Here is a 27,138-nt window from a genome sequence, read left to right as displayed (position 1 = left end):
GACATTAGACGAAAATTTCGCTATCACTCGATAGCTGAGATTCAGCTTAATCTAGTTACCAAATTACATTTATGAAACACCATTATTTTTAATTAAAAAATACACTAAAAATGCTTCAGGAAGAAACAGAAATAGGAAATTTTTTTTAGTTTAATATAAGCTCAAACTGTTACTCTAGGACAAAGTACAAGTATCATATAATATAAGCATACTTTTGGTTTAAGTTATGGCTATAGGTTAGTAATACAATTATATCTTTTATAGGAAAGAAAATAAAATCTCAATCTGAATGATTTTTAACAGAGTAAAGGGGAATAGGCTTACTCCAGACGCAAGGCTGCTTAACAGTGGCATCTTTAAAAGTCTGTTAAAATGTGGCAAGCTTCGCCATCTACTAGTACTTCTCCGATTTGATATGTTAATTTATTTATTTAAGAATTAACGACGCTTCTTGACTACTAAGGTCCCTGCGTCGGCCCTGCAATGCATTCCTGCAGCGTGATTCGATCTCTGGGTCCCGTATTACCAAGCTAAGGTCAAATCCACTGCGCCACCATAGTACATGTGATATGTTAGTTCTTCCCCGCGAAGTCATTTTGAAAATCAAATGTATATGACAGATAGGTCCGTGTGTTCACTTTCATCCCACACACGTTTGGTCCTTTTAAGTATACTTGGATTAGTTTTAGGTCAAAATTTCCGTCTGGTTTATTCAGACTTAACGCCAACCTTTTGAAACAAACAAGGCAAAAAGGCGGTCCAGGGTATATAAACTTTTCGGCAATCTTTCAAAAACAAATACGGGAAAAAGGGGCTCCGCACTTTTCTTAATTCTTCTGTTCTTTTTTTCAGAATCTTCATTATTTCGTTCAGGGGAAAAAACAAAAATCGCAGCACGAAATTGCTACTATTTCGTCATTGAACGTAGCACTTGCTACAGTGCTCCTCATGATACAACAGTGTAAAATAACACGTTTTTGCTACATGCGGCAGCCCTGATCATGATTGATCTCGTAGGTATTATCCCTTTCTGTTAGATTCCCTCCTATCTATGTGGGTGGCATGCTGGACTTGCAATCCTATATTCTTCAGGAGGAGGGTGCAGGTCTTGAAGGTCACTGACAGGCAGTCAGGGAGGCAGGGCAGTCAGGGGGATGACACAAAATGTTTTTTCCTTGAACCTCTTACTTTAAGGTTTCCATAAGCAATCAGATCATTCCTATATAAGGGTCAAGATAAGAATCCTGGTTGATGCTCCTAAAAAGGGAGACATTGAGAGGTCAGTCAGAGGAAAGTAATAAAACAAAGAAAGAATAAAGCCATAAGAAGTCAAAGCCCCTGAGCACCACAGCAAAGAAATAATACGCATCAAGCCTACAGACAGACCAACATTTGGACGATTCTGATGAGTTCAAGATTCTTGTGTGTTTATCATTAAATGTTGAGTCATTCCGCTGCAGCAAATTTGAAGGACTTGAACTTTTTCAGGCCAAAAAACTCAAAAAGGTTTATTTTTCTCTAGCCAAATTTTTCTTTGACAAAGTACAGAGACAAAGAAGGAGGTTTTCTGGTGGAATCTTCAACAAATACAAGAGTATCTTTTAAGAGGACATGAGAAACAAGTCTTCAGGGGCATATTTTATGTTACTTAGGCATTCGAAGTCAAATTACGACTAACTTGTAAGTACCATCACTGGCTGCTAGAGCCGAAAGTGATGGGCGATGTATCACTTTTGTGTACGATCTATTGCGTACGACATTTTCAATTTCATTTTTTTAATTTTTATCTCTTTGATTCATATCCTGTAACTAAATTCAAAGTGTGTTTGCAGTGAAACCTGAGCTTTCTGTATATGAGCTAACAGTATCACCGGAAAGCTGGTTCAATCTATCTAATGTCAAGACTAGCCCCATGATTTGAGAGTTAGTTTGAAATAAACCAAAACTAGTACACCATCTTTAACTTTAGAACTTATTAGCCCGAGGACTATAAATGATTACTCGAAAGTATTTTTCGAGCATGCTATCTTTTGGCACCACCGTTGACACCAACGGTGCCAACGGTGTTGATGAGGAAGATACAAATATCAAATATCAAGATGGGGATTTGGCACCACCGTTGACACCAATGGTGTCAACGGTGTTGATGAGGAAGATACAAATATCAAATATCAAGATGAGGACTTGGCACCACCGTTGACACCAACGGTGTCAACGGTGTTGATGAGGAAGATACAAATATCAAATATCAAGATGAGGATTTGATGAGGATTTGGCACCACCGTTGACACCAACGGTGTCAACAGATGTTAGCGCAACGAAACAATACACAACCGAATATTTTACAGTCCAAAATAACCCTAACCTTCCCTTTTAGAGTTCGGTGCTTTACAGAAAATTTTTAGTGACGAAATACTTTCGAAATAGTATAAAAATAGCTGCAGTAAGTAGTTGCGAAATTATAGTGTGTATTTGTTTCTTAAGTCCCAGGACTTATGGTATTATAGTTAATAGCCTTTTCTCATAAAAAATGTACTTGGATCATTTCAAAACTGAGCTTCGCATTTTAAACCAATTAAAGGCTTTCTTTCGTGAGCTGGAAAGCGAAGCTTTACATAATTGATTTATGTTATTCGATAGTGCAAACCTGCCAGACCGATATTCATAAGACAAAATTAACTAGACTTACAAACCAAATCCAGAACGCTAGTGTGAAACACTTCTGGGTAGTAGTTTTTGGCTCTAAATTCAAATCATTACACTCATGAATATAACAAAAGTTAGTCTTGACTTTTTTGCTTCGTGTTGTGATCAATTGCCTAAGAAATTAATCGAGTTTTTCAAAAACCTTGCAATATAATTACTGAGGCCATTTATCTAATATTAGTTTATAAATAAAAATGGTTATAGAAATGGAGGCGTAGTCAGTTTTTAAATATTTTGCTTTTCTTTAGTTTTTCAAGACTAGCCAGTATAATTTTCTCTAGTTTTTTTATAAGCCAGCTTTGCTTTCCATAGTTTTTTTTTGCAACTGGCATATTTTCGCCGCTAAAACAAGTCTTGTCGCAATAGCCTCCCTAAGACAAAAGTTTCATCACTAGATAGTAGGTGCAATTTTGGCCACCGTAATTCAAAAAGGGTTGTGTTACGCAATTTGCATTGTGTGAGAAAGCGAAATACTGAAAAACATGTTTCAGATATTTTGCATGACATTTTGAGCCACTTGCGACAAATAGAGAACTTTTAAGCAAAAGAAAAAAAAATGGAAGACAGTGAATAAAATATAATATACATTCTAAGCAAACATTTTGGCTATAAAACTTATATCGATATTTAGCAAAATATACAGTAAAACAAAGAAAAGAAATTAACTCACTCAAAAAGTCATCGAATAAATACTGACGAAACTAAAACCATAATATTATAAAACTTAAAATTACAGATGATTAGCGTCATTACCCCCAAAAGTTCAGCCGAGACTGGCAAAAAATCTATTGATTCTTCCTTCTCAAGTTGAGTAAAAATTTGAATAATTCTTTATTGCTATATCTGCTCTTTTTGCATCTAACCTTGTGCATCTTTTGGTTACGGGTTCATTTTGATCGGTTAATGGTTTTATGTTTTATTCAATAATTTTTCATAATTAAGTTTGTACCCATAGGCTTAAGTGTGTACTCATTAAAGATGTATTATTATTCAATTTTTATCCAATTTCAATTGCTTCATGATCATTTTTTAATTCTCAGATCAATGCTAATTAGAATTTTTTCTTCAAATAGTACGTAATGGCCTATCAAGGCCATTACGTGCTAATAGGGGTTATCGAAAACATGGTTGCTTAAAGCTGAATTGAAAGATGTGGAACTACCAATCACAATTCAATATTATGTTAAGTTTTCTTTGTGTTGCTCTGAACCTTTTCCTAAGTTCTAATGTGTTGTACTGATGTAACAATTTCGCAGTATTTGATATACCACCTTTTGACGAGTAACTTTATCATTAGCTGAGCTAAGCAGATTCAGGACAGTTTTGTTACTTTTAAAAATAACAGATAAACAATTTGTTTATTTTTTTTCAGTTTTGCAGTAATTTCCTAAATTTAAGGAAGGTAAACCCCTTTTCCGAATACCCCACATTGTATCATATTGAGCAGTCAAAAATATAGTGTTACTAATCTCTTAATTTTTTTTTCTTAATTTTCCATAGCCCATCAATTGCTCAATGGGGTTCTACAAATGCTGACAATCTTCATTTTTCCAAACAAAACAGCTGAGACTCTTTTTAATGAATTTCAAACACAGAGTCATAGGATTACTTCTTCTGTAAAATACGTCACTTTAAGATAAAAAAAACAGCCCAAGGGTATTACTAAGTTACAATTTACTTAGTAAGTATTATTAAGGTAAAATTTACTCTCTTTTTGTTTACTTCAATTATAAGAACAGAAGAAGTAGTTGTAGTAGCCGCAAAAGTTTCAACCACAGATTGCCATTTAATCCCCAAAAATAGGAACGTACCTTGAATTTTTCTTTCCAGGGCGGGGGAAGGGGTTATAAATTCTTGCTATTATTTAAACAGATAAATTCTAAAAATAATGGAATACAGAAGAAGAAATTTTAAAAATAGTGCCAACGAAGAGTTTTTGTATATAAAATACATACAAACGCATCGAATTTTGTATCATGCTTAAAATATAAACAAACAAAACATAAAGATTTTAAAGGCTGAAGTGCTATGATCCCCGCTATTGGAGGAATTCCAGTGAACACCTTTTGATAATAGCAGACACATGTCAAAATAAGTATAATTCAGGTCTTAATTATTGGCTGCAATTATAAATACTATTTAATTAAGTTTTTGTATTACGAAAAGCTTTAGTTACGAAACAGTGCAAATAAATAGTTACGCAATAGTAGTATACACTTGCTTTTAAACTCATAATTTGTGATATTATAGAATTCAGTATTGTTTAAGTACAGTAAAATGTACTTGGTTTATATTCATACTGAGCTTCCTCACTTTAAACTAATTTAACCAGTTTAAATCTGATTAGTTTCATCTGATTTATAGTTATATATCATAGTTATTTATAGTTCAGTATAGATAATCCAATTTATAGTTTAAACCTAATTAGTTCTTCCTCACTTTGATCTAATTTAAACTAATTTAAGCCAAAAGTTTCTTTACAAGATAAAGAGTATTTTTTAATATACTTGGGCCGCAGTAATTCAAATGGCGTTAAGTGTTACCTGCTGCCCAAAGTACATTTTGTACGGGTGGAAAAATGAAAAAAAAAAGCTTTAGGTATTTTGTAAACTATTTTGAACAAGTTGAGTGAAAAATGAAGGTCTTTTAGGCATCCAACGTAAGGCAAAAAAATCACAACTGTTTTCTGTGAGTTAGAAAGACAATGTAACATTTTTTTAAAAAAACCAGCTTCTATGCATCATGAGAGCTAAATAAGGCAGGAAAATTCAGATTTGGGGAAAGATGAACTTGATTTGGCTAGCACTACTTAGTCAGGGGTAACCTTAAGTGATAAAAATGTTGGGAAACTAACGTTTGGATTTTTGAACTATCAAGTAATCACTTTCGGAAATTATCACTTTATCATACTATTAATTTAAAAAAGGTTTTCCATAAAACAAGATTTTCAAAGAAAAGTAAAGAGCTCCATCAAGCCAAGAATGAGCAAAAATTAATTCAAATAGTCTTTCAAGCGTAAAACTACCACAAATCACTATCTATAAATAAATGAAACTCAAAAGGAAGAGAAATTACAATAAATAGCCGAGTAGCAAAAATTAACATGAATAGGGCTGATAACCCCCCTGCCTTCTCAAGACGAGAACATAATTTGTACTTTACTAGAAAAAAAGAAAAGAAAAAAAAAAAACGAATGACCGTGGATTATCAGTTTAATTCACAAATACTTATATTTATTCCTTAATTATTTGAGGTTTCTTTATTTATGAAAGCAAGAGAAGTGAAAACATTTCAAACGTATTTTGTTTCCAGTAAAGCGCAAATTATGTCGTCTTGAGAAGGCATGGGGGTTATCAGCCCTACTTATGGTAATTTTTGCTCGTTTTCAGTTTGACTCTGCTATTTATTGTAATTTCTCTTCCTTTTGAGTTTCATTTATTTATTGATAGTGACTTGTGGTAGTTTTACGCTTTGAAGATTATTTGACTTTATTTCTGCTCATTCTTGCCTTATAGAGCTCTTTACTTTTCTTTGAAAACTTGTTAGGTGGAAATTTTTTGAAATTGATTTTTTTTTCATTTTTTACTGACATAGTCTTTTTCATAGAAAAAAAAATATTTCATACCTTTTCATTTTTTTCTGTAAGAATCCATAGTAGGCTATTGGTTGCTATTTGTATGTTGGAGAAACTTTTTCACAATTTTTAATCCTGACACCAACAGGTACGGACTAATCTGTCTGTTAATGCGTAATAAACTCTGTTTTTTTTTTGTTTTTTTTTTATTGCTGCTCCTTACTTTCAGTTGAAAAAACTTTTTCATATTTATTTTTTCATTGCTTTTTTATAATAATACTAGAAAATCCTGCACCCCCTTCATTGAATTTCTCTTTCCCCATGACATATTCCTCCAAGGAAAGATCCTCCCGCATAGCCCCTTCCCCTCAACCCTCCCCCCACCAAACCAAAATAATCCCCCCCTGAAAAACGTCGAAACCCTTCTCAATAACCATTACTGTATGTAAACACTGGTCAAAGTTTGTAACTATCAGCCCCTCCCCCGGGGACTCTGGGGCAGTAAGTCAGCCCAAAGACACAGTTATTATAGTTTTCGACTATGCTGAACAAAACGGCTATCTCAAAATTTTGGTCCGTTGACTTTGAGAAAAAATGAGCGTGGGAGGGGGCATAGGTGCCCTCCAATTTTTTGGTCACTTAAAAAGCGCACTAGAACTTTTCATTTCCATTAGAATGAGCCCTCTTGCGACATTTTAAGACCAATTGGTCGATACAATGAACCCTGGGGGAAAAAAACAACAAAAATAACAAATAAACACGCACACGTAGTCGGTCTTCTGGCAAAAAATATAAAGTTCCACATTTTTGTAGATAGGAGCTTCTCACAATAGGGTTCTCTGATACGCTGAATGCGATAGTGTGATTTTATCGTTAAGATTCTATAACTTTTAGGGGGTGTTTACCCCTATTTTCCAAAATAAGGCAAATTTTCTCAGGCTCGCAACTTTCGATGACAAAGAGTAAATTTGATGAAACTTACATATTTAAAATCAGCATAAAAATCCGATTGTTTCGATGTATCTTTTAGGATCAAAATTCCATTTTTTAGAGTTTCTTTTACTATTGAGCCAGGTCGCTCCTTATTACAGTTCGTTACCACGTACTGTCTGATAAATATTATCTTGTTGTACAAAACCTTTCCATATGCCCTACTTATATACAGCTATTTCTAAGGCCGCCGGTGGATATGAAATGTTCTGCAAAAGTGGGGTGCATTATTTCTAGATCCTCTAGTGTCCTTTTATTCATTATACAATTTGCTTCATAAAATGCATTTACCTAGACGATATGCAAATGTAAATTCAGACTATTTAGGTACGCAATCTATTTTTATAAAAATATTCATTCTTAGAAAATACTTTTTTCTGTAGAATGCTTTTCAACCTTATTTTTGCTCTCTAGTAAAAATTTATAAAATGGCAGATACACCCATTGATTTTGGACAGGATCATTGGCGCAACGAAGCATTTTTTTTAGAGAAAGGGCAAAGGAGGGAAATCAGCTTGCTATGTCAGGGCATGCAATCTTTCATTTATTAACGTTACTGTCACCTTTCAGAATTTGTTTAAGGGCTCTATGAATAATCTAGGGGTGGAGTTCCACAGCCCATGTCAATGGGAATGACGATATTATAATCTCTAGCAACTCTTTACGAGGTCATTTCCCAACTACTATATTTTTACAAAAAATGGGGATAAAGGAACACCTTCTGACAATTCTATTAACAACGTCATTTTCAACAGACATCTCAACAATGACAGTTTTTAATACCCAAGGGTATTTTACAGGAAAAACGTTGCCATTAAAATGGACAGCAATAGTACAAAATTTACTAACAACGTCATTTTAAATAGTATGTGAACTGCAATGTGGTGTCATTTCTGAATACAACACATCATATTAACAACCATTGATCAATAAAACGTGACTTGTCTCACAACTGAGTTGAGGGAACCAGGCAACAGAGTCACTTCAATACGACTTCTTACTCAAGAGAAGCAACTTCACGTGTCTTATGTTATCTTGTCAAAAGATACGTGCGTTACATCATCTTGTATATAAAGATGGGGCTTTGGTCAAAATTTTTATTTTTAACATTATGTGTTTAGCGCTTACCGAAGGCACTAGATATAGCAATCGCAATCAAATGAGCTCTTAAATATATCTTTATGATGTTTCAGTGCCTACTTGTTGCGATTAAAGAAAAGCACACCAGGAGAATAATAAAAGGACATCACTGCTTCTCACGCGATGAAGTGATTTTCCTTGTTGCTCAAGACGGGGAACAATAATTCTCCAATATGGGGGTTTCGGCTATGGATATTAAAATGGGTGCGCAGATTTCATTTCGGTGACGCACTATCTTTATGGGGTTTCAGGCTGCTTACCATAAAATTAAGAAAAATAGTAGTTACCATTCAGCTTCAAATGGCGATTCTTCCTCAATTAACAGTTTCTTTTTCTTCAAAACATGTTTTGCAAATTTCAGTAACTATGGGCTAGGGTTCGTTCTTTACTACGTTGCCCCTAAGAGGGTACCCATGATTCATGGTCCCACCAATTACTTGACGGGGTTCTGAAAGTCCTGACGACATTCGTTTTCCACGCAAAACACATGCGGCTCCCTTTAAGAGATTTCAAACACAGACTTTGGATTACCTTTTCTTAAAATGTATCAACTAATGATGGAAACAAATGATATGACTATGAAATTCACACTAAACAAAATTGAAAGAAAATCTAAATTTTTTATTGGTTTAAACTAATAACATACAAAATTTATAAATTATTTTTACTAATCATATTTAATTGGAAAAAGCATAACAGACTAAAAGAGACGAAGCAAAATAGAAACCAACTATATAGTGCCTAAAAATAGGTACACTTTACCGTTAAAATCCAACAGAACAGAAATCACTCAAAAACTAAAAAGTACATTAATTAAATCAAGGTAAATAAGAGCACAAGCCTTTAAAATATATGGCCAACAGGAGTTATAAGGTAAACTGCGTTTTAGAGTACACGGTTTATTTATCCAAGGAGCTACTTTCTTCCCAGACGTTACAAGTGTCAGAATAATAATGCCACATGTATTCGTCAGTAAAGTGTCACTGACTCAGTAGATTTTGGACTTTTACAGTGAGAGTAGGAGCCAAAACCCCCAATTCTTGTTTGTAGGGGTCTTTGTTCGTTCCAAGCTTGATTTACATATTCAATTTAAGTTTCACACGTTTTAAGACCTGTTTATTCATTTATATTAGTAACTATTTTATGTATGTTTGCTATGATTGTTTATTTAATTTCTGTTTAATTTATTTAAAACTTCACATGTGCCAAAATAATGCCACATGTTACTAGTGCAACTATCATAAGTTTTTGCATTGATAACGACGCGGCTAAATATGACCATGACTTAAAACCAAGGACATATCCCGGTCTGAGGGGTTATCAGGTTTGAACCCCCCTCCGAATTTTTTGTTCCATTCGTAAAAAGTAACAAAAAAGCATATAAACAAATTTTTAACGCGTTTCATAAAAATTTTTAAGCCCCTTCTCTCCCTACCAGAGCAAAAAAAGATTCTGCCCGCCTACAACCTCAAAATAGCACGACGCTAACACATAGCTATAGTCCAATGGCCCCATATGCCATAGCCTACTTTTCGTTGTTCTAAAAAAAGCGTCGAACCGAATTTTACGGCAGTTCACGATTTTTATTGGTCTTAAGAAGGAATCAGACAGTTGTTCATTATAAAAATTGATCCTAAAGATACATAAGAGAATATTCCTATATTCCAAAAATTCCTTTAAGGGACAAACTCTCCCAGTCAAGAAAACGATTTCTCAGATATGCATAACCTCTGTCACTCCGAAACGCAGGCACCATCACTGTTAAAAGTACAAATAATAAAGCTACCATAAAGGATAAGAGGAAAAAAAAAAATGTCATCCCTAGGCTTGCTAATGCTGCAAATTCCGTATCTTGTGTAGTTGGTCCCATCAGTAAATTCAATAAAATGAGGCAAATCTCACACCAAATTGGTCACAGCCACCCATATGGAATGAAAAATACGAGTATTGTTCTTCAGTTCATACATTCTTACCTGCACAAGGTAAGAAAAGGAAATTCTCTAAGAAATAACTTAGAGGTAAGAACCCCCCCCCCAAAAATGGCCCGTTTTGGAATTAGAAACTTGATATCCAGTGTCCAAAACAGGATTTTTTAACCGATGGATAACGCAAAACTGCTCATATTTGAAACATGATCGAATTTGAAGACCAAATCCCCTTCCCTCTCAAAAGACAACAGAAGATCGCACATGTTGTCGGAGAAGAGCCCTAAATCCACAAAAATAGGTGAAATTTTGCCTAAAAATTTGCTCTTTTCAGCTTCAGACCAGGGGCATAATTTTCTATGGAGCAGGGGGGCAACTGCTCCTCACAGATCTTGGTTTGCACCCTCCCCCCTCAGGCACCAGTTTAAGTTTAGTTTCTTCGAAAAACCAAGATAAACCTGAATAATTGAAGCATCAACAGAAACAGAAGATCAGGTTTTTTTTAAGCATATATTTACCTTTGTAACACTATAAGTTATCTTTCTATAGTACCATAAAATATCTTTTGAAGTACTTTTAAAGTACTAAACGGCTTATTTTTTTTTACAGTTTTTACTGTCATTTTCAGTTGATTTGGGAACATTGGCTCCATTCCCCCCTCCCAAGATTTTGACGAAATTACGCCCCTACTTCAGACCTCACACTATAAAACAATCATGATTTAGACAGTGCACTCAAAATTCAGATTACATATGGACCTGCAATAGATTCATTTGGAAACGCCAAGATCTATTGTCCAACTTCAGCTCTATACTCGATGAATAAAATTTATCTTCCGCAATTTTTGCAAAAAACAAAACAAAAAACAAGACACATGGCTATAAAAAAGTAAATTAGTAACTATTTGCCCCAAGGACTCAACTAACAAAAAAAGAACAAGAAAGAAAAATGTAAAATACAACAACAGAACTATTTATGTAGTTTACAATAAAATGCAAGATAAATGTTGTAAATGCAACAATATTAGAATAAAAAAAAGTGAAAAAAGAAGAATTATGCAGTAGAGTTCTCTTTGTAGAATAGGGGGAAAATAAGGGGGAATCTTTTTTAGGAGGGAAAAATATTGGTACGTACATTTTTTCAGAAAATTGACACAATGTTCACTGAAAATATAAAAATTTGGCAACTAACTCACTCATATAACTGAAATATTTTTATATTATCGCTACTTTTGAGAAAAAAATCAGTTCTTAGCAGTTTATTCTGTTCATAAATTACTACAATATCCAAACATCCATGGGCTTTACGAATATTAAAATTACTAGCAGCACTGACAGTACAGCTCTACCAAGCAGAATTAAAAAAAAAAAAAAAAAAAAAAAAAAAAAAAAAAAAAAAAAAAAAAAAAAAATTAAATAGACTAACAGCTTATGAAAATTTTGGTTGCATTCAAAGGCAATCTTTATTTTTTAGATCCATTCAGAAACTTTTTAGAAAGCAGGCATTTTCCTTTACCTTCCACCCAAACTAAAATAAACTGAAAAACAAGGGTAAATCAATGACATAAATACAACTAATAAACCAGCGATTCCAGGACTCGGACCCTGTTCTCAAAGACACTGGTTGTTTATATATAAATATATATATATATATATATATATATATATATATATATATATATATATATATATATATATATATATATATATACATAACAGAGAATAATATTTTTTTCCATCAGTTCCAGATATTGTCTGACGCTTAGAGCGCGAGAAACAACATAATCACAAATACCGATAAAAAAACAAAAAGTTATGATGATTTTTTTTTTAATGTACCAGTTTTATTCCAGAAGCAGAAAATAAAATAGCAAGGAACCTATTTGAATAGCCAATGCAAACGTTAATTTATTCTGAAACATTCATAATGTATGCTGTCTTTGCATCTCTTCCCAAAGTCCTACAAGATTGCTACGCTTCGGTCTTTTCCAGCTTGAAAATATTATCTCTTGATTTGTCAATCATATCTTTATGAATTTTGTTTGAATAATATTTAACTAAATAACAACGTCGGTGCAGCAGACGTGAGTAATTTTGATTTTATCACCATTCTGACTATATTGTGGCCCGGACATCCGTTTCTAGGCCAAAGAATAGAAGCCTATCTCAAAAGATTATGGGGATTCGATACCTCGAAGAATCGCTCTATTTCGTTAGTTATAAACGTTTTTAGTTTGTGCGACTAAATTATTTAGAATTGATTGGGCGGTCTCATCATAACTTCAAGAGCTTGGATAAAAACTATTTAACTTCTCTTGTTCTGCGCCGGAGAGAGATATATTTAATTTTGATGGAACTTATATCATTAGAAAATCTGAATTTTGTTTTTCTATTAAATATAACTGAATTTTCTTTTTAAAGTTAAGTAAAAGGCGACCCCTAAAAAATATTCAGGCATACCCGATAGAAAACACCAAAAATCAGCTCTAAAGAAATGTCACTTGACCAATTTTGCAGCTTTAGGAATTTCCTGTGATGCTACCAAATTTGATTAAAAACCGTTCTTTTAATAAAATTTCATAGTCAAACTAAAGATTCTCAATAGCTTTCAATGGTAACTAATCCCACGGGCAAATTGGGGCTCGCAAAATAATTTTTTAGGTATCAAATCCTCTTCAAAGCTAATTTTTGAAAAGTAAATGAAGTCTGAACATATTATCGACGGCCCTCAACTTTCAAACATAATTTGTTTCTGAAAAAGGTTCGAACACCGAATTGTTTGAAACTAGAGGGGCGCCTGTACTTGTCTCTAAAAAGAACCCTTTTTGTTCCATTTGTAAATCAGAAGCATAAAAATTTGATTTTAATACACCTAATCAATATTAAAAGTAGAAAAGGGTATATAATATTTCTTAGACAGCACAGCGTTCCCATTTAACATATAAGGCATTTACATATAACTAATGGCAAAAACTTAGAAATCCATTAAAGAAAAAAGTTTACCCATTCTTTATATATTTATAATTTTCCATTTCATTTATGAAATGATTTTAAAAATAAGCCATTATAATACAGTCAAAGGCACTAATTAGAGGTATTTTAAATTATAAATAAGTGGTAGCACAGTTCTTTGATTTACATCGAAGTTTCAACAAAATCACAATAAATACTAGTTAAATAATTAATAATTAAATAGTTAATAATTAAAAGAGCGAAGAAATATTAAAAAGCAACCATTGCTGCATAAAATCAAAGCACTCTTGAAAGTAAAACAAACACATTTAAGGTTCATTCAAATATTACTAATCATTCAGTTTTGTTCACTGTTACACTTCTAAGTCCACAATCAGCAAGAAAAATTTCATGCAGTGCAGTGTCTTCTTACTCTGGAGATTCAGTAGAAAATGAAATGGGAGCGCGATTCCCAGTGATTGGTCCTATAGCCATTTATTAAGGGACACAAGAAGGGGGGCTACAGCCTGGGGAAGGAGTCAAGAATCTAGGATAAAATTAATCAAAATCTTTGGTGGGGGGGGGGTTAGGGTATAAGATGAATTATTTACACTTTCACGCTTTCAAGAAAAAGATTCCCCCCCCTCTAGGATGCCAGAAAAGTAGCATCACTTATTCCTGTTTACAAATATGTGCAAAGAACACCTTGACAAATCATTAGCACCAAATGTTTGGGTCAAAATATATTCCATCAAAGGAAATAGCAAATCCTCTATACCCCCCCCCCCCTGGCTTGAACTACGTACGTCTATATTGAACCGTGATAAATATGATAAAATGATAGGACAATAATCTCAACTTGGTCTTCACTAATAGGATACAAAACACAGACAGTTACAATATGCAGACTCACATATATGCATAAAAAGAGCCAATAAAAGTTCATCACAATAAAAGTTTTAAAAAAGATTTTAAAAAAATTAAGAGCATTTTTCCTGGTCCTGTTAGTATCTAGCATAATTAAAATATACGTTTCATAAAAATGCAAAGGTTTTTGTGCATGCAGATATACAATAAGAGGATAAATACACTTATTCCAAAATTTATTGGATGATAAAGCTCTTGAGTGGTGGCGGCTGATACTTAGAGAAATACACTAGTTCAAACACGCTCAATATTTCTAGTTTAAATATAGTTTACAAAAATTCCGAGTGAAGGGTGCTATCCAGACCTTGTAGGGAGTTAGGTCTGCAAAGTTATAGGCCCATTAAAGGATAAATACCCCATTATAAAAGGGGCAGTTACAACGAGATATCACAAACTATAAATAAAAAAAATGCATAATCCAACAGCTTTAAACACCATAGCCTATATTTACAGCAAGAGTTGGGATATTCTAGACTGTAAATAAAAGATTATATGTAATGTCTTTACTCTAAAGATAAAAAAAGAGAAAAAAACTAGCAAGTTGACAAATAAAATCAATAGTTTCATTTAGCATTTCTTGGCATTTTCCCAAACTTTTTAATCGTGTTTTTCTCAGAAACTTAATATTAGAGTAATTTTACCGGTTACAATTTGTTGAACTACTTTGGCTCTATTATCAATCTAAGAAAATGCCAAAAAACATCAAATACTAGATGGGGCTGATGTTTTTCTGTCAAGACTAGCGTTGGTTTCCACTCTTATCAGTTACTTATATTCTTTGTTCAGATGAATAAATTTTGCTAATTAAAATGAACTTCTTATGAGAAATGTAAAAATCAAGTGTTGCATGATTTTCAGAATAAATCTAAAAATGGATTTTGTAATCCAAACACTAAATTTAACCCATTAATGTGTATTTTCTATTGCTGAATAAGCTGAAACTTGTGCTATAGTTCCCAGAGATGGTATCTATGAATAAAGACTTCAAAAATATGTTTGAATTGCAAAATTTAAACAGAAAAATTGGCAAAAGGCTATTTTTTTATGAGAATAGGACAAAATAAATTAAACAGTAAACAAAAGACTGGTATTTACCTGATTCTTGTTACGATGCCAATTGAATATTATACTAGATAGTTTTGTTTCTTTTTTCAACCTTTTCAGTTTACAAGAGGGGCTCCATATCCAGATAATCAATGATTATGGGCTATCCTTTAGGGGAAAGCAATGGTGGTTCCGGCATCTTCAGTTCGCTTATACTTACAGTAAATATTAAGTTTTATTACATAAGTATAACAGTAGGTAAGTAACTTACTGCCAACAATGACCTCTACTTTATTTTAATAAAGATAAAATTTCAAAAACTACAAAGTGATTACAGATGTTAGATTATTTATTTTAGATTTGTGCCCCTAAAATTTTGGGGAATTTTCGCCATTATCTGTACCACTTACCCAATTAAATATAACCATCAGTATAAACAATATTCATAAGGGGTCCAAAACCACAAATTTAGTTGAGACTGTAACAATAATTGAAATGGTAGAGCAAAAATTTGCCAAACTGAGTCAGTTTACATAATATATTGGTCGCCTTTCCCATGTTCTTAATTCAATTTACTATTCAATACAGTAAATTTAATTTACTATACTCTATACTTGGCCGTTGGCTCTAGAATGGGAACTTCTTCCATCTGTTTTTGACCAGATGATTGATACAAACCTTTCTCATTCATAGAATGCACTGAATGATCTAATTGATCACAATTCATATCAGTATGGTACAGTCATAACTGACTAGTTTGTGAGATTTTGTGCCATATCTACAAGTGTCACAGAGCCACATTAAGTGTAACCTTAGTATAAACAACGTTCACAAGGGATTCAAAAGAAATTTTTTTTGAAGAAGCCGATTTAAATAACTGAAACGGTACAGTAAAATTTTGACAACTTTGATCAGGTTAAATTAAATGGTGGTCTCTATTTCATCTTTTCTTAAAGGAACAGATAGTTCAGTTTGAGATATTCTTGTCTCTAGAACAGTATCTTCTACTACTTCTTTTTGATCAGTTGATGGCGATGGGGAAATGCTACTCTCATCTGTCTCATTCAGAGAGTGTACTGAATGATGATCAGGCTGATCAACATTCATATCCCCGTTTTTATAGTCAGAATTAACTAGATAATCTTTGTGAGAGGTTGGGCCATTGCCTAAAAGGGCCATATTGAATCCATAGCGTATTTTGTGCTCAGTTGCCGGTTCTTTGTTTTCAAGTGTGCTATCTTTCCCTTTAGTCTTTTTATAATCACCAAGGGGCAATGTGTCACTCAGATGGGCATAATTATTCATATTCTCTTCAGGTTTTTCATCCCATTTTCTATCACAATAAAATTTCAAAGCATAGTACGTCAAGACAAGCAAAAAGATTATTCCAAGTATGATTGCAAGTATTCCAAAAGCTCCAATATATGAAGGCTCCTCGAATGGATGAGCATGAGGTTTATTTGCAGCAAGAGGTTGATAATATCCAGACATCCTGCTTCGTCTAGACAAAGATCTAGAGCCCGCTTTCGACCCTTTAGGATACCCATGGCATGTCAGTGCTAATCCTAGCACTAACAAAAGCAGCAAATCTAAAACAAAAAAGATATTTAAGAAATGTTATGAGCAATGGGTATATGTACACCGATCAGTTCTTTCAGGAGAAGAAGAGAGTACTAATGAGTATTCAATAGAGTAACCTCCCCCCATCTGTATCTCAGTCATACCTTAGAGTGGTCATACCTGCAGTTAGGATGAGTTATTAAAACTATAGTGGACCTATCAGCAATACACCGATCAGCTCTTTCAGGAGAAGAAGAGAGTACTAATGAGTATTCAATAGAGTAACCTCCCCCCCCCTCTGTATCTCAGTCATACCTGCAGTTAGGATGAGTTATTAAAACATAAAACAATAATAATAAAAACAAATTACCACAAAACCTCTAAATTTTAAATATTAGATTCCCTCAGGAATAATCTAGTGAAAGTTAAGACAGGGGCCAAATTGAAAGAGCTACTTTAAGGAATCATACATACCTACTATACTGCTACTACCGGGTTCGATCTCTGTGTCTAGTATTACCAGGTTGAGATAATAGGAAGATAACCATAAATGTATTGATAATTCCATTTGGATATTTTTTCATAAGTAAGAATCTGGTAGATGGCGTTGAAATATATTTAGGGGTCTTCAATTTTAAGCAATAAAAATAGACATATTTCAAAAAATGTAGAGGCCTCAGAGATAAGAAATCTAAGATATTTCTAAGATAATGTTTTACCTTGTTTCTCTTTTTTAACTAATGGCTTATGCAAAAAAATCTAACTTTTTCAAAACTGCTATAAATGTTATTTTTCAAGAAAATTTTATTTGCTGTTTTATTTTCTTCAAAATCAAACGTTTTCTTTTAAAATTTATTCAATCTCAAAAATCTAATTTTGCACACACCATTTTAATTTTAAAGTGAAGCACATGCTCATTAAAAACAGTGCTTTAGAATCATATGCAGTGCAATAGTGCTGCCTAAGTAAAGAACAATGTGGGCACAATGTTTTTTCTTTGGGGAGGTCTTAGGGCAGGGCACTTCCTATCGAAATACATAGTTGAAAGGTCTGGAAAATATACCCCAATCAAAATTACACCCCACATCCCATCAAAATTTTGAGACAAATATTTCGTTAAACATAGTTAAAAGTCTTGGAAATTATGTCTTAGAGGATGACGACCCCCCCTCCCCCACAGCCCTCAGGGCAAGGGTTGTAAGTTATGCTGTGGGAGCATATAGTTTTTATAGAAAGGGTGGTTGTATAAACTTAAGGAGAGATTCATTGAATTGCTAATCAAAGTTCGAGTATCATTTTTAGGATTTAAAGTAATCAAAGGGTGGATACTCCCCTCCCCCCACACACCTCATATTTTTGTGAAATGCATCTGATACAAATCTTGAAATGGCCATTTGCTGTTGTGGAAACTTCGATCGGTGCTCATTCAAATGGCCCCCTCCCATGCCCACCATTTCCCAAACATATTCAATCAAAACGTTGAGATAGCCATTCTATTCAACGTAATTGAAAGGTCTGGGAATTATGTCTTTGAGGATGACAATCCCCCAGGCTGAGGGTTGTAAGTTATGCCCTGGGGGCATATAAGGTCTAATTAGAAAGATGATTGAATAAACTTTAGATGGGCTCTCATTGGATTGCTAATCAGAAGTTCTAGTGCCCTTTCTAAGATTCACATTGATTGGAGGGTAGATACCGCCCTCATGCACCTTGCATTTTCCTAAAGTGTAACTGATAGAAATTTTGAGATGCATATTTGTTGTTCAAAAAACTTCGAAAAAGGCCCATTCAATTAGAAAGTGAAAGGGCTAGTTCCATTTTATTAGTCAAAAGCGATTGGAGGGCAACAAGCCCCCCCCCCCCCGACACTCATCAACTCCCAAAACACATCTAATCAAAACTTTGAGATAGCCATTTTGTTCTACATAGTTGAAAGGTCTGGAAACTATGTCTTTGAAAACCCTCATACATTCTCAAGACCAGAACATAACTTTCACTTTACTGAAAAAAATGCATGTGGATTGTCAGTATAGTATACATATACTAATATATTTAACCTTAAACTTTAATAATTTTTATTTATTAAAGTTAAACTCAAAACAAGCATAAATTAACATGAGTAGGGCTAACAACCCGCATGGCTTCTCAAGACCAGAACATAATTTGGACTTTACTGATAATAAAAAACATTTAAAGTATTTTCACTTTGGTTTTACTTGTTTAAAATGTTTTTACCAGATATATGAGGGAGAAAGCCCCCCCCCCCCTTGCACCCCAATTACAGCGCAAGTGTCTGGTACACTTTTTAAGAGTAACAAGAGATTGGAGGGCAAGGAGCCCTTCTCTCAATCCCATTCATTTTCCAAACATATCCAGTCAAAATTTTGAGACAACCATTTTGTTCAGCATAGTAGAACGGTCCAGCAACTATGTCTTTAGAGATATTAGGCATGTAAACCCCCAAAATTATGTAATTGGCACATAATGCTTTAAAACTAAACATTGCTTAAAAATAAATCAGTAGGCATTATGTTTATTGTTGCCAATAAGACACTTCAGCAATATGTCAGGAACAACTGGGGGTATTAAGCTGAAACTTTTGGGGATACTTCTAGTACTTCTTTTACTCTTACAATTTAAATAAATAAATAGAGTGTAAGTGTATCAAGGTTGTCAAAGAGCATAAATATAATCAAAATAAAGAAAAAATAAAGCCAAATAACCTTCCAAGTGTAAAACTATCACAAATCAATATTAATAAATAAATGAAACTCAAAACATTCAGAAATTACAGTAAATAGCCAAGTCAAACTCAAACCAAGCAAACATTAACATGAGTAGGGCAGATAACCCCATGTCATCTCAAGACCAGAACACAATTTGTGCTTTACTGAAAACAAAATATGTTTGAATATGTTGAAAAACCTTTAAAAAACTATCAAAACCTTAAGGAAGAAATATCAGTATATGTCAATTAAACTGACAATCCAAGGTCATTTTTTTCATTAAAGTGCAAATTATGTTCTGGTCTTGAGAAGGCATGGGGGCTATTAGCCCTCTTCATGTTAATTTTTGCTCCTTTTGAGTTTGACTTGGCTATTTATTGTAATTTCTGTTAGTTTTATGCTTAGAAGATTATTTAACTTAGTTTTGCTCATTCTTGGCCTAATGGGACTTTCTACTTTTCTTTGAAAAAAAAAAACAAAAAAAAAACCAAAAAGTTTAGAAGATTTCCATTAATTTTCCAAATTTGAAAAACAATGAATTTCAATCCCCCCCCCCCACACAAACAAAAAATTAATAATTCGTTGCCAATATTTGTTCAAGTTCAACTAGCCAATGGTTAAAGAAAAAAGAGTTGTGCTTGAGCAGAAAGATTATTTTTTAGTTCATTTTAGAATGGGGCTATGTAAAGTCCTTATTTCTAAGGTCTGGTAACCTTTTAATATATCTTTTGTTCTCACTGACTAGATAGATTTTGCGAGTCTTGTCTTAATACCTTTTTGTGTTATTACACAATTTGAGGATTATTGCCTCAAATTGTGAGCCAAAGACATTTTACAAACCTGGTGTTTTTTCCTAATTAACAGACTGTAAAATGGTATATTATAATTACTTATCTTGGTGTTTTATTCTGTTTATGTGTTTTCTAACTGGCTGTGCATAAGTTTATTTCTTTTGGGTGAATTTGAAAATCCAGCCAAAGAGTCGGCATCCTAGTGTCAATTCACTGACTAAGCCAGCAAAAGGGGTTAGTCACCTGCCACAAGTGCTGGTGTACCTGCCGGAAGTAAAATCCTATAAACTGCAGGGATCAGGTGAGCAGGGATCCACACTTCCCTTGCTGGGTTAGCTCTGAAGGTAACAACCTGCTTTATTGCAGAGAATTGAAAACTGAAAGAATATTGATATTACCCACCTTGTCTGTAGTTTAAAATGCCACCCAAACCAAAAAAAAAGACAATCCAGGTAAATCCTAAAAAGAACAAGGATTAATATGGTAGTTGTCAGGTTCAACTTGATGAACTGTCTTCAGCCTTATCACATGATGGTTGTGACAGATGGTTATGCACATAGTGTATTGGGATCTCAAAGTCAAAATATGCACTGTTCCAAAATATTTCTGATAGTCTCACATGTGAATGATTATGCTTGGTTAGTGGAAAAAACAGCTTGGGCTCAGACCCATAAAGCTAACTGAAACAACTGTCTCTAAAGCTGTGACAACCTTGCTTAATCAGTTCTGAGAAGATCTCAAGCAAGAACTAGTGAATATGAATAGTAGAATTTTGAACTTAGGAAGTGATATTGCAAGCAAATATTCCTAGCCAAGGTAGAAAATAAAACAGAAGGTATAGTTACAAGTTAGCTGAGCCACTCTCATAGTGACAGTAGTAAGAAGTTTGAAAGTGATGCAAGAAAAATTACTTCTGAAGACAGAGAAAGACATAAATGTCAACCACAATTCTGGAATACCAGAATTGTGTGAAGAAATTGCTGACATTCAAATATTTGTCCAGGACCATCTTGCCCAATTGTACAACCAACCATCTGTCAATTTTCTGAAGCCACAGTGACTAGGAAACAATTCTCCAAAAGCAGGTTACCACCCTAGGAAGGTTCTTTTACTCACAGACAGTTACAAGGTTAAAAAGGAGATTGTAACTAAATCAAGGGAGCTGAAGGGGGATGTGCAGTTTCACTTTGATTGCACAAAGGCCGAAATAGAAAAGCAAAAACAGAATAAGACATAAAAAAATGGGGTAGTAATGGAGCATTGACTTCATTGCCCACTTAAACAAGCCCAACAGTAAATAGTTCATTTTCTAGTAGTGTTAGTATTGATGATGATAATAGTAATGCTTTTCATTTGTGCTTGAGCTCTAGCTCAACAGACATTTATCTTTGATGATTTTGCCTTTTTAATTTTTTTAATTTTAAGTGTTTGACTTAATGTACTGATTTGAAATTTTTTTCTTAACTTTACCAACAAATAAAGGGAATTCAGCTCTATAGAGCTTGTGATAGCCTTTTGAAAATAAATATTATCTTATCTCTCTTATCTGGTGACATCTACATGTTTTTCAAACTTAGTCACTAGAAGATGCAATTTAAGGTTATAATTTTATTATTACATTCACAAATTCTTTATTTTGTGCTGTATTTGTTAATTATTTTATCCTTTCTATGCTGCTACTAACAATCCATCACAAAACTAAACTGCTCAAAGCCAACATAGCTGTGATTGCTCTTCCTCCTCCTCAAAATATCTGAGGCTTCAGTCCATACCCCCTTCCTTGATGATACAATTTTCTTTAAACCCTTTCTGATGACTTTTTTCTACCCCATTCAGAATTTTTTTTATTATTTAGGATCAAATTGATAGCTAAAAAGAACATTTATCAGCTATATGCCAAAGCATCACTGAGAAACTTGGAAATAGGATAAAACAGAAGGAAATTTTAACAGAGAAAATTGTAAGTGAGAATATGAAAATTGAGGCATCTAAAATCTCTATCAACAACAACAACAATTGAGAAATGTCTTGAAGTTGAATTTCAAAAGGTTAGCTAAATTTATGTCTCACTTTCTGATATACAAGATTACTCAGAGAAGTTAAGCACTTCTCTAAATATATTTTGGAAACTCAAGATTCTCTAAAGCAGCTGGGATGTTGCTGACGTACTTGTTTGACAACCCATGAGTACATAGTGTGTTTGAGTTTAGTTCAACATCCTTCTCAACATCCCCCAAAAGTTTCAATGTAATACCCCAAGTCATTCCTAAGATATTACTGATACACCTTTTGACAAGACACTCCAGGTTGTCAAAAGGGGTAATTGCTACTCATATGCACTTTTGGTTTAGTTCAAGACTGCTTTTACCATTCCCTGAAAGTTGCACGTTTATATCTTTATCCTTAATTATAATAGTACTAGTAGCTATTACTGCCATAGTAGCAGTACAGGGATAAGCAGGAATAACATAGTGTCTTCTTGCTAGTTCAACACCCCTCTCAACATTTGTTGAAAGTTTCAACTGAATACTCTAAGCTGTACCTGAGATATTAGCAATATGTGCTTTTGACAACCTGCATGCACATAGCTTTGCTTTTATTTAGTTCAACATTCCCCTAATCATTTCTTGAAAGTTTAACCCTAATACCCTTAGCATCAATAGCAGTAATAGTCATAGCAGTATGTACTATGTTAACAATGAGTACTTCAATGAGAACATCAAAGCATCAAACTTGCTTTGATGTTCTCATTGAAGTAACTCTAATAGCTTCTTTTCCCAATGTGGATCAATAGTGAAAGTTGTATTTATTTTTTGTTTAGTGTTTTTTCTTTTTATCTTGTGCTGAGGACCACTAGTTTAGATACAGGCAAAATATCCACATTATTTTAGTCTTTCATCTCTTTTCTCTCTACTGGCTGCAGTTTTGTTTGAGATTTTTCTGTTGTTGTTGAGTTTTATCTCTCTTTGTTGTAATGTCTGGCCAGTTTGGCTTAAGAAATTTCATTACCAAATACTTCATTAGCTATACCTACACAATTACAACAGTTTAGATCTGCTATTGTTTTCTTTTTCTACATCAAATTTACCAGGGTTAGGACACCATTTATCTTTATATCTACTAACCTTGGTAAAATTCTAGTTAATTGACTTCTTGCTATCTTGGAAAGGGTTTAGGTTAGGAAAATGAAACTTTCAAAGATGGGTCTACAGGCTAAAGTTTATCCCAGGAAGGTATTTTAAAGTACCCACCTCCACTTCTTCTCCCTCTAGAGGGCCCTGAAATATGCCTACATGACAGGTCTATACCTATTGAAATTTTGACAAAACAACATTTTACATTAATTTTCAGTTACTAGTTGCTTTTTCTCTGCCTTTAGTTCTGAAAATGCAATTCTTGTTATTTGAGTAGAATTTTGAGCCATATCAATGTTTTATTTTTCAAAATTTAGGAAATGTATCTGCATATCTTTAAAACCTTATAAAATGGAATTAAGTAAAGTTATGAAGCTGAAAACAATTTTGTTGTACTTTAATTAAGCAGAAGATCTATTTTGCAAGGTTTCACTTTTATACCACACATTTTTAAAGGTCATCAAAGGTCAGGGCCTTTAGAGGGAGAAGGAGTGGAGGTAGTTGCTTCAAAATACCTTCCTGAGACAAACTTTAGTCTGTAGATTCATCCCTGAAAGTTTCATTTTCCTAACCTAAACCCTTTCTGAGATAGCAAAAAGTCAATTAACTAGAATTTTACCCTAGCTTTAGCATTGAAATCATCTAATAAAAATACTGTATTTTTACCTGAGACCCTGTCTATTCATTCCTGTAACCAAATTAATCTGAGCCATCTTTATTGTGTGATTTATATTTATCATTCTGTTCTGGAGGCATGTACTAGGACTACTTTCACAAATAACCTGCACTTTCTAATTATGAAATGAGCAGCTAGCATTCTAATATTAATGACCTCTCAACATAAACAAGACTTAGCAGTTTCTTTATTCATTAAGCCCTATTCCTTGCCTATGGACCATATACTCTAGCCTAAGTAAATATATTCTATATAACCTAATTTATGTTTCCTACTCATTATGCAGAATAATTGTAGTTAAAACATTTTGACTGCATTTCCACTATACTCTACCCCCCTTCCCTAAACCAATTTTTCCCATGCCACACAATTAAAAGAATGATGCCCTTATTTGAACTTGTGTACCTTTTAATTGAAGAAAAAACTCTGTCACAAAACCAAGAAATAGAAACACACATTGAAAATATATAGGCTAATTTGAGCTACACTTTTGCATATTAAGGAGAAGAGATAGAGAGGAATAGAACTCTGGGAAGCAAAGCAAGCTTAAAATTGCACTATTAAAAGAATTAAAGGTGCAGGAAAGTCTACATTTGCCCCCCCACCTTGAGAAAAACCTAAATCCAGCTCTGGCTGTAGTCAATAGGCCTAGCCTATTTGTTAACATTAACATTCTGAAATAATAATAGTTTATCTAAATTGTTTTCTTTTCAATAACTTTGAATCTAAGCTTGTTCCCAAGCTTCCTTTAGGATTAGCCAATCACTATGTATTTACCCTTCAATTTGGTGAAAGCAGGCTAGGGCCTAGCCATTCCTTTAAATTAGGAAGGGCGGTGGTCCATACACAGCTGGTATTCATACATAAGGGATGCCAGCTTTTCAAAATCTTAATAGCGGCTAGAAAATATAAGCACATTCAATAAGAATTAGGCATACATTTCATTTGAATTAATTTTGAAAATCTCTCGCTTCAGTACTTTTATTTTGTTTCTTCTACAAAAGTAATACGAAAAAAAACAGTAAATTACACATTGTATTTGCCGAAACAATTTTGTAGATTTCGAACGATTTTTATTCATCAGTAATCCAGTGTTGCTGCAGGGTTTATGTTTTTTTTGGTGGGGGGGGGGGCTCGTCTGAAGGAGACAGAATAAGAACAGATACTGCAATAGATGTTGTAGATAATTTTTTTGAGAAGAGCAGCGTGGTTTTAAAAAGGGGAGAAGATGCGTTGAACAAAATTCTACCCCTATATTAAAAATTAAGAAGTACCTGAGTCACCAAATCCATTTCGTCCTCTGTTTTAGAAATTATGAGTAAGCAATGGATTCATCTGATTGAAATGTTTTAGCAAAGGTCTTATCCTTGCATTGTATACTGGATAAATACATCAAAATGGTAACACAAGAATGCTGGGATCAAGATAGGAGATGAGGTTAGCTGGTGATTGTGTTGAGCCAGGAATTCAGACGGTTGTGCTCTATTTCTATGCAAAATTTTAATGTACATTATTCTAGGGAACACACGAAAGATAATGGTGAATACATAATTTATTTGAGAACCAAAAGCCTCCAAGATTCAGATTAAACTGATGATTTAGGTATCTTAGACAAAAATGTTAGCAATACTATTCATCTTTGGATATCTTGGAAGCTTAGGGTGTAAGAATGGCCATTAGGTATAAAAATTATGATTAAGAAGACTAAGTCGCTAAGACTAGGGATAGGTGTAAATGAAAAGTTGATGTTGGTAAGCGATTGAGATCAATCAAGATTGAGATCAATCTTGATCTCATATTGAATAATATTGATTGAGATCAATCAAGCGGACAGGTTAAATTACCTATATAATATTATTAGTAAAAATGAAAAATGCCAGTCTTCTTCAAAAATTTCATACAAATATTTACAGAGGGGTCACTGAAAGGAGGCAAGGCAGCAGCAGCTGCGGTGCTTCCTGAATATTGCTTAGATATATCCACTAGGCTTCCAAATGACACATCCACCCTTGCAGCTGAGCTAAAGGTTGTATTTGAAGCTTTAAATGCTATTAATAAGAAGCTTCCTGAATCTAAGAAGGTATGCTCTTAGACTCTAAGTCTGCTTTACAGCTCATGAGCCAAGTCTATAGATCAGTAATAGACTCTGATATAGCAAGTCTCAGGAAATTAATATGGAGTATTCAAGAAAGAAATATCGAGCTTTATTTACAGTATGTGTCAAGTAAACAAGGTATTAAACATAACGAGGTAGCCGAATTACTTGCAAATAAAACAACAAAATCCATATAGACCCAACATTAAAATAAAAAAAACTCTAAATAAAAATTCCCAAGAAGAATTTATAACAGCTACTCATTTTTCTATCACATAAAGAAAATTCTCTATACTTCCAAATTCGAAGTGATACATTGATCTTGAGGAAAAAAGAATACGACTGGAAAAAAAGAGGGGACCCAAATTGTAGATTTTCCTCTTTAATCCCTGAGACTTCACAACACCTCATCTTGAGCTGCAGTAGTATCGAAAAGTCGGCAAATAAACCATTTTTTCAAGATTGAAAATAAAGCCCGACACAAGTGAACTGCTTAACATCAAGCTGCATTGAAACGAAAAAAGAGAACTATTCCGCGAGATTATTCATTTTCCAAAGTGGAATGACATAGTTTAGCATGCTTGACATGACTTCTGAAAGTTTGGTTAAGTGGAAGTATAATTGGAAAGAGAAATATTAACATTTAAAACGAATAAACCAAAAGATAATTTTTATGAAGCCGAAAGGAAACTGTTTCAGAATCCAAGTGCTGTTTTTCCGAAGAAGATGGTGCAGTGAAAATGAAAGAAAGTAGACTAGCCAAGGCCAAGTGCATTTTTCACAAATGAAAAAGTTTGGAAGAATTAGAAGATAAGTCTGTAAACCAAGATTAGAACATTGATAGCTAGAGAGATGACGGGGTCAAGTATGGCTTTGAAGTTTGGGAAATCTAAAATACC

At 33.7% G+C, this 27,138-nt stretch overlaps 2 protein-coding genes across 3 annotated transcripts in view; one reads left to right on the top strand and one right to left on the bottom strand.

Annotated features, from left to right (window-relative positions):
• The window catches only part of LOC136036029 (general transcription factor 3C polypeptide 5-like), a 508,607-nt gene that overhangs the window by 234,248 nt on the left and 247,221 nt on the right, over positions 1 to 27,138 (top strand). The window lies entirely within an intron of this gene.
• On the bottom strand, positions 11,732 to 25,140 carry LOC136036023 (uncharacterized). Of its 2 annotated transcripts, none has more exons than XM_065717949.1 (2): positions 25,083 to 25,140; positions 11,732 to 16,846 (listed from the first exon to the last, which is right to left on the bottom strand). In XM_065717949.1, exons 1-2 carry the CDS (start codon positions 25,087 to 25,089, stop codon positions 16,179 to 16,181), a joined length of 675 nt encoding a protein of 224 aa, XP_065574021.1. In that variant the 5' UTR covers positions 25,090 to 25,140; the 3' UTR covers positions 11,732 to 16,178. The 2 variants fall into 2 exon arrangements, with proteins under 2 accessions (XP_065574021.1, XP_065574022.1); XM_065717950.1 differs by lacking the exon at positions 25,083 to 25,140 and adding an exon at positions 24,922 to 25,059.

The sequence above is a fragment of the Artemia franciscana genome, chromosome 15 (genome assembly GCF_032884065.1).
Source record: "Artemia franciscana chromosome 15, ASM3288406v1, whole genome shotgun sequence".
Classification (NCBI taxonomy): Eukaryota; Metazoa; Arthropoda; class Branchiopoda; order Anostraca; family Artemiidae; genus Artemia; species Artemia franciscana.
The sequence above is the reverse complement of the archived record's forward strand: the minus strand, read 5'-3'. Positions and strand labels throughout refer to the sequence as shown.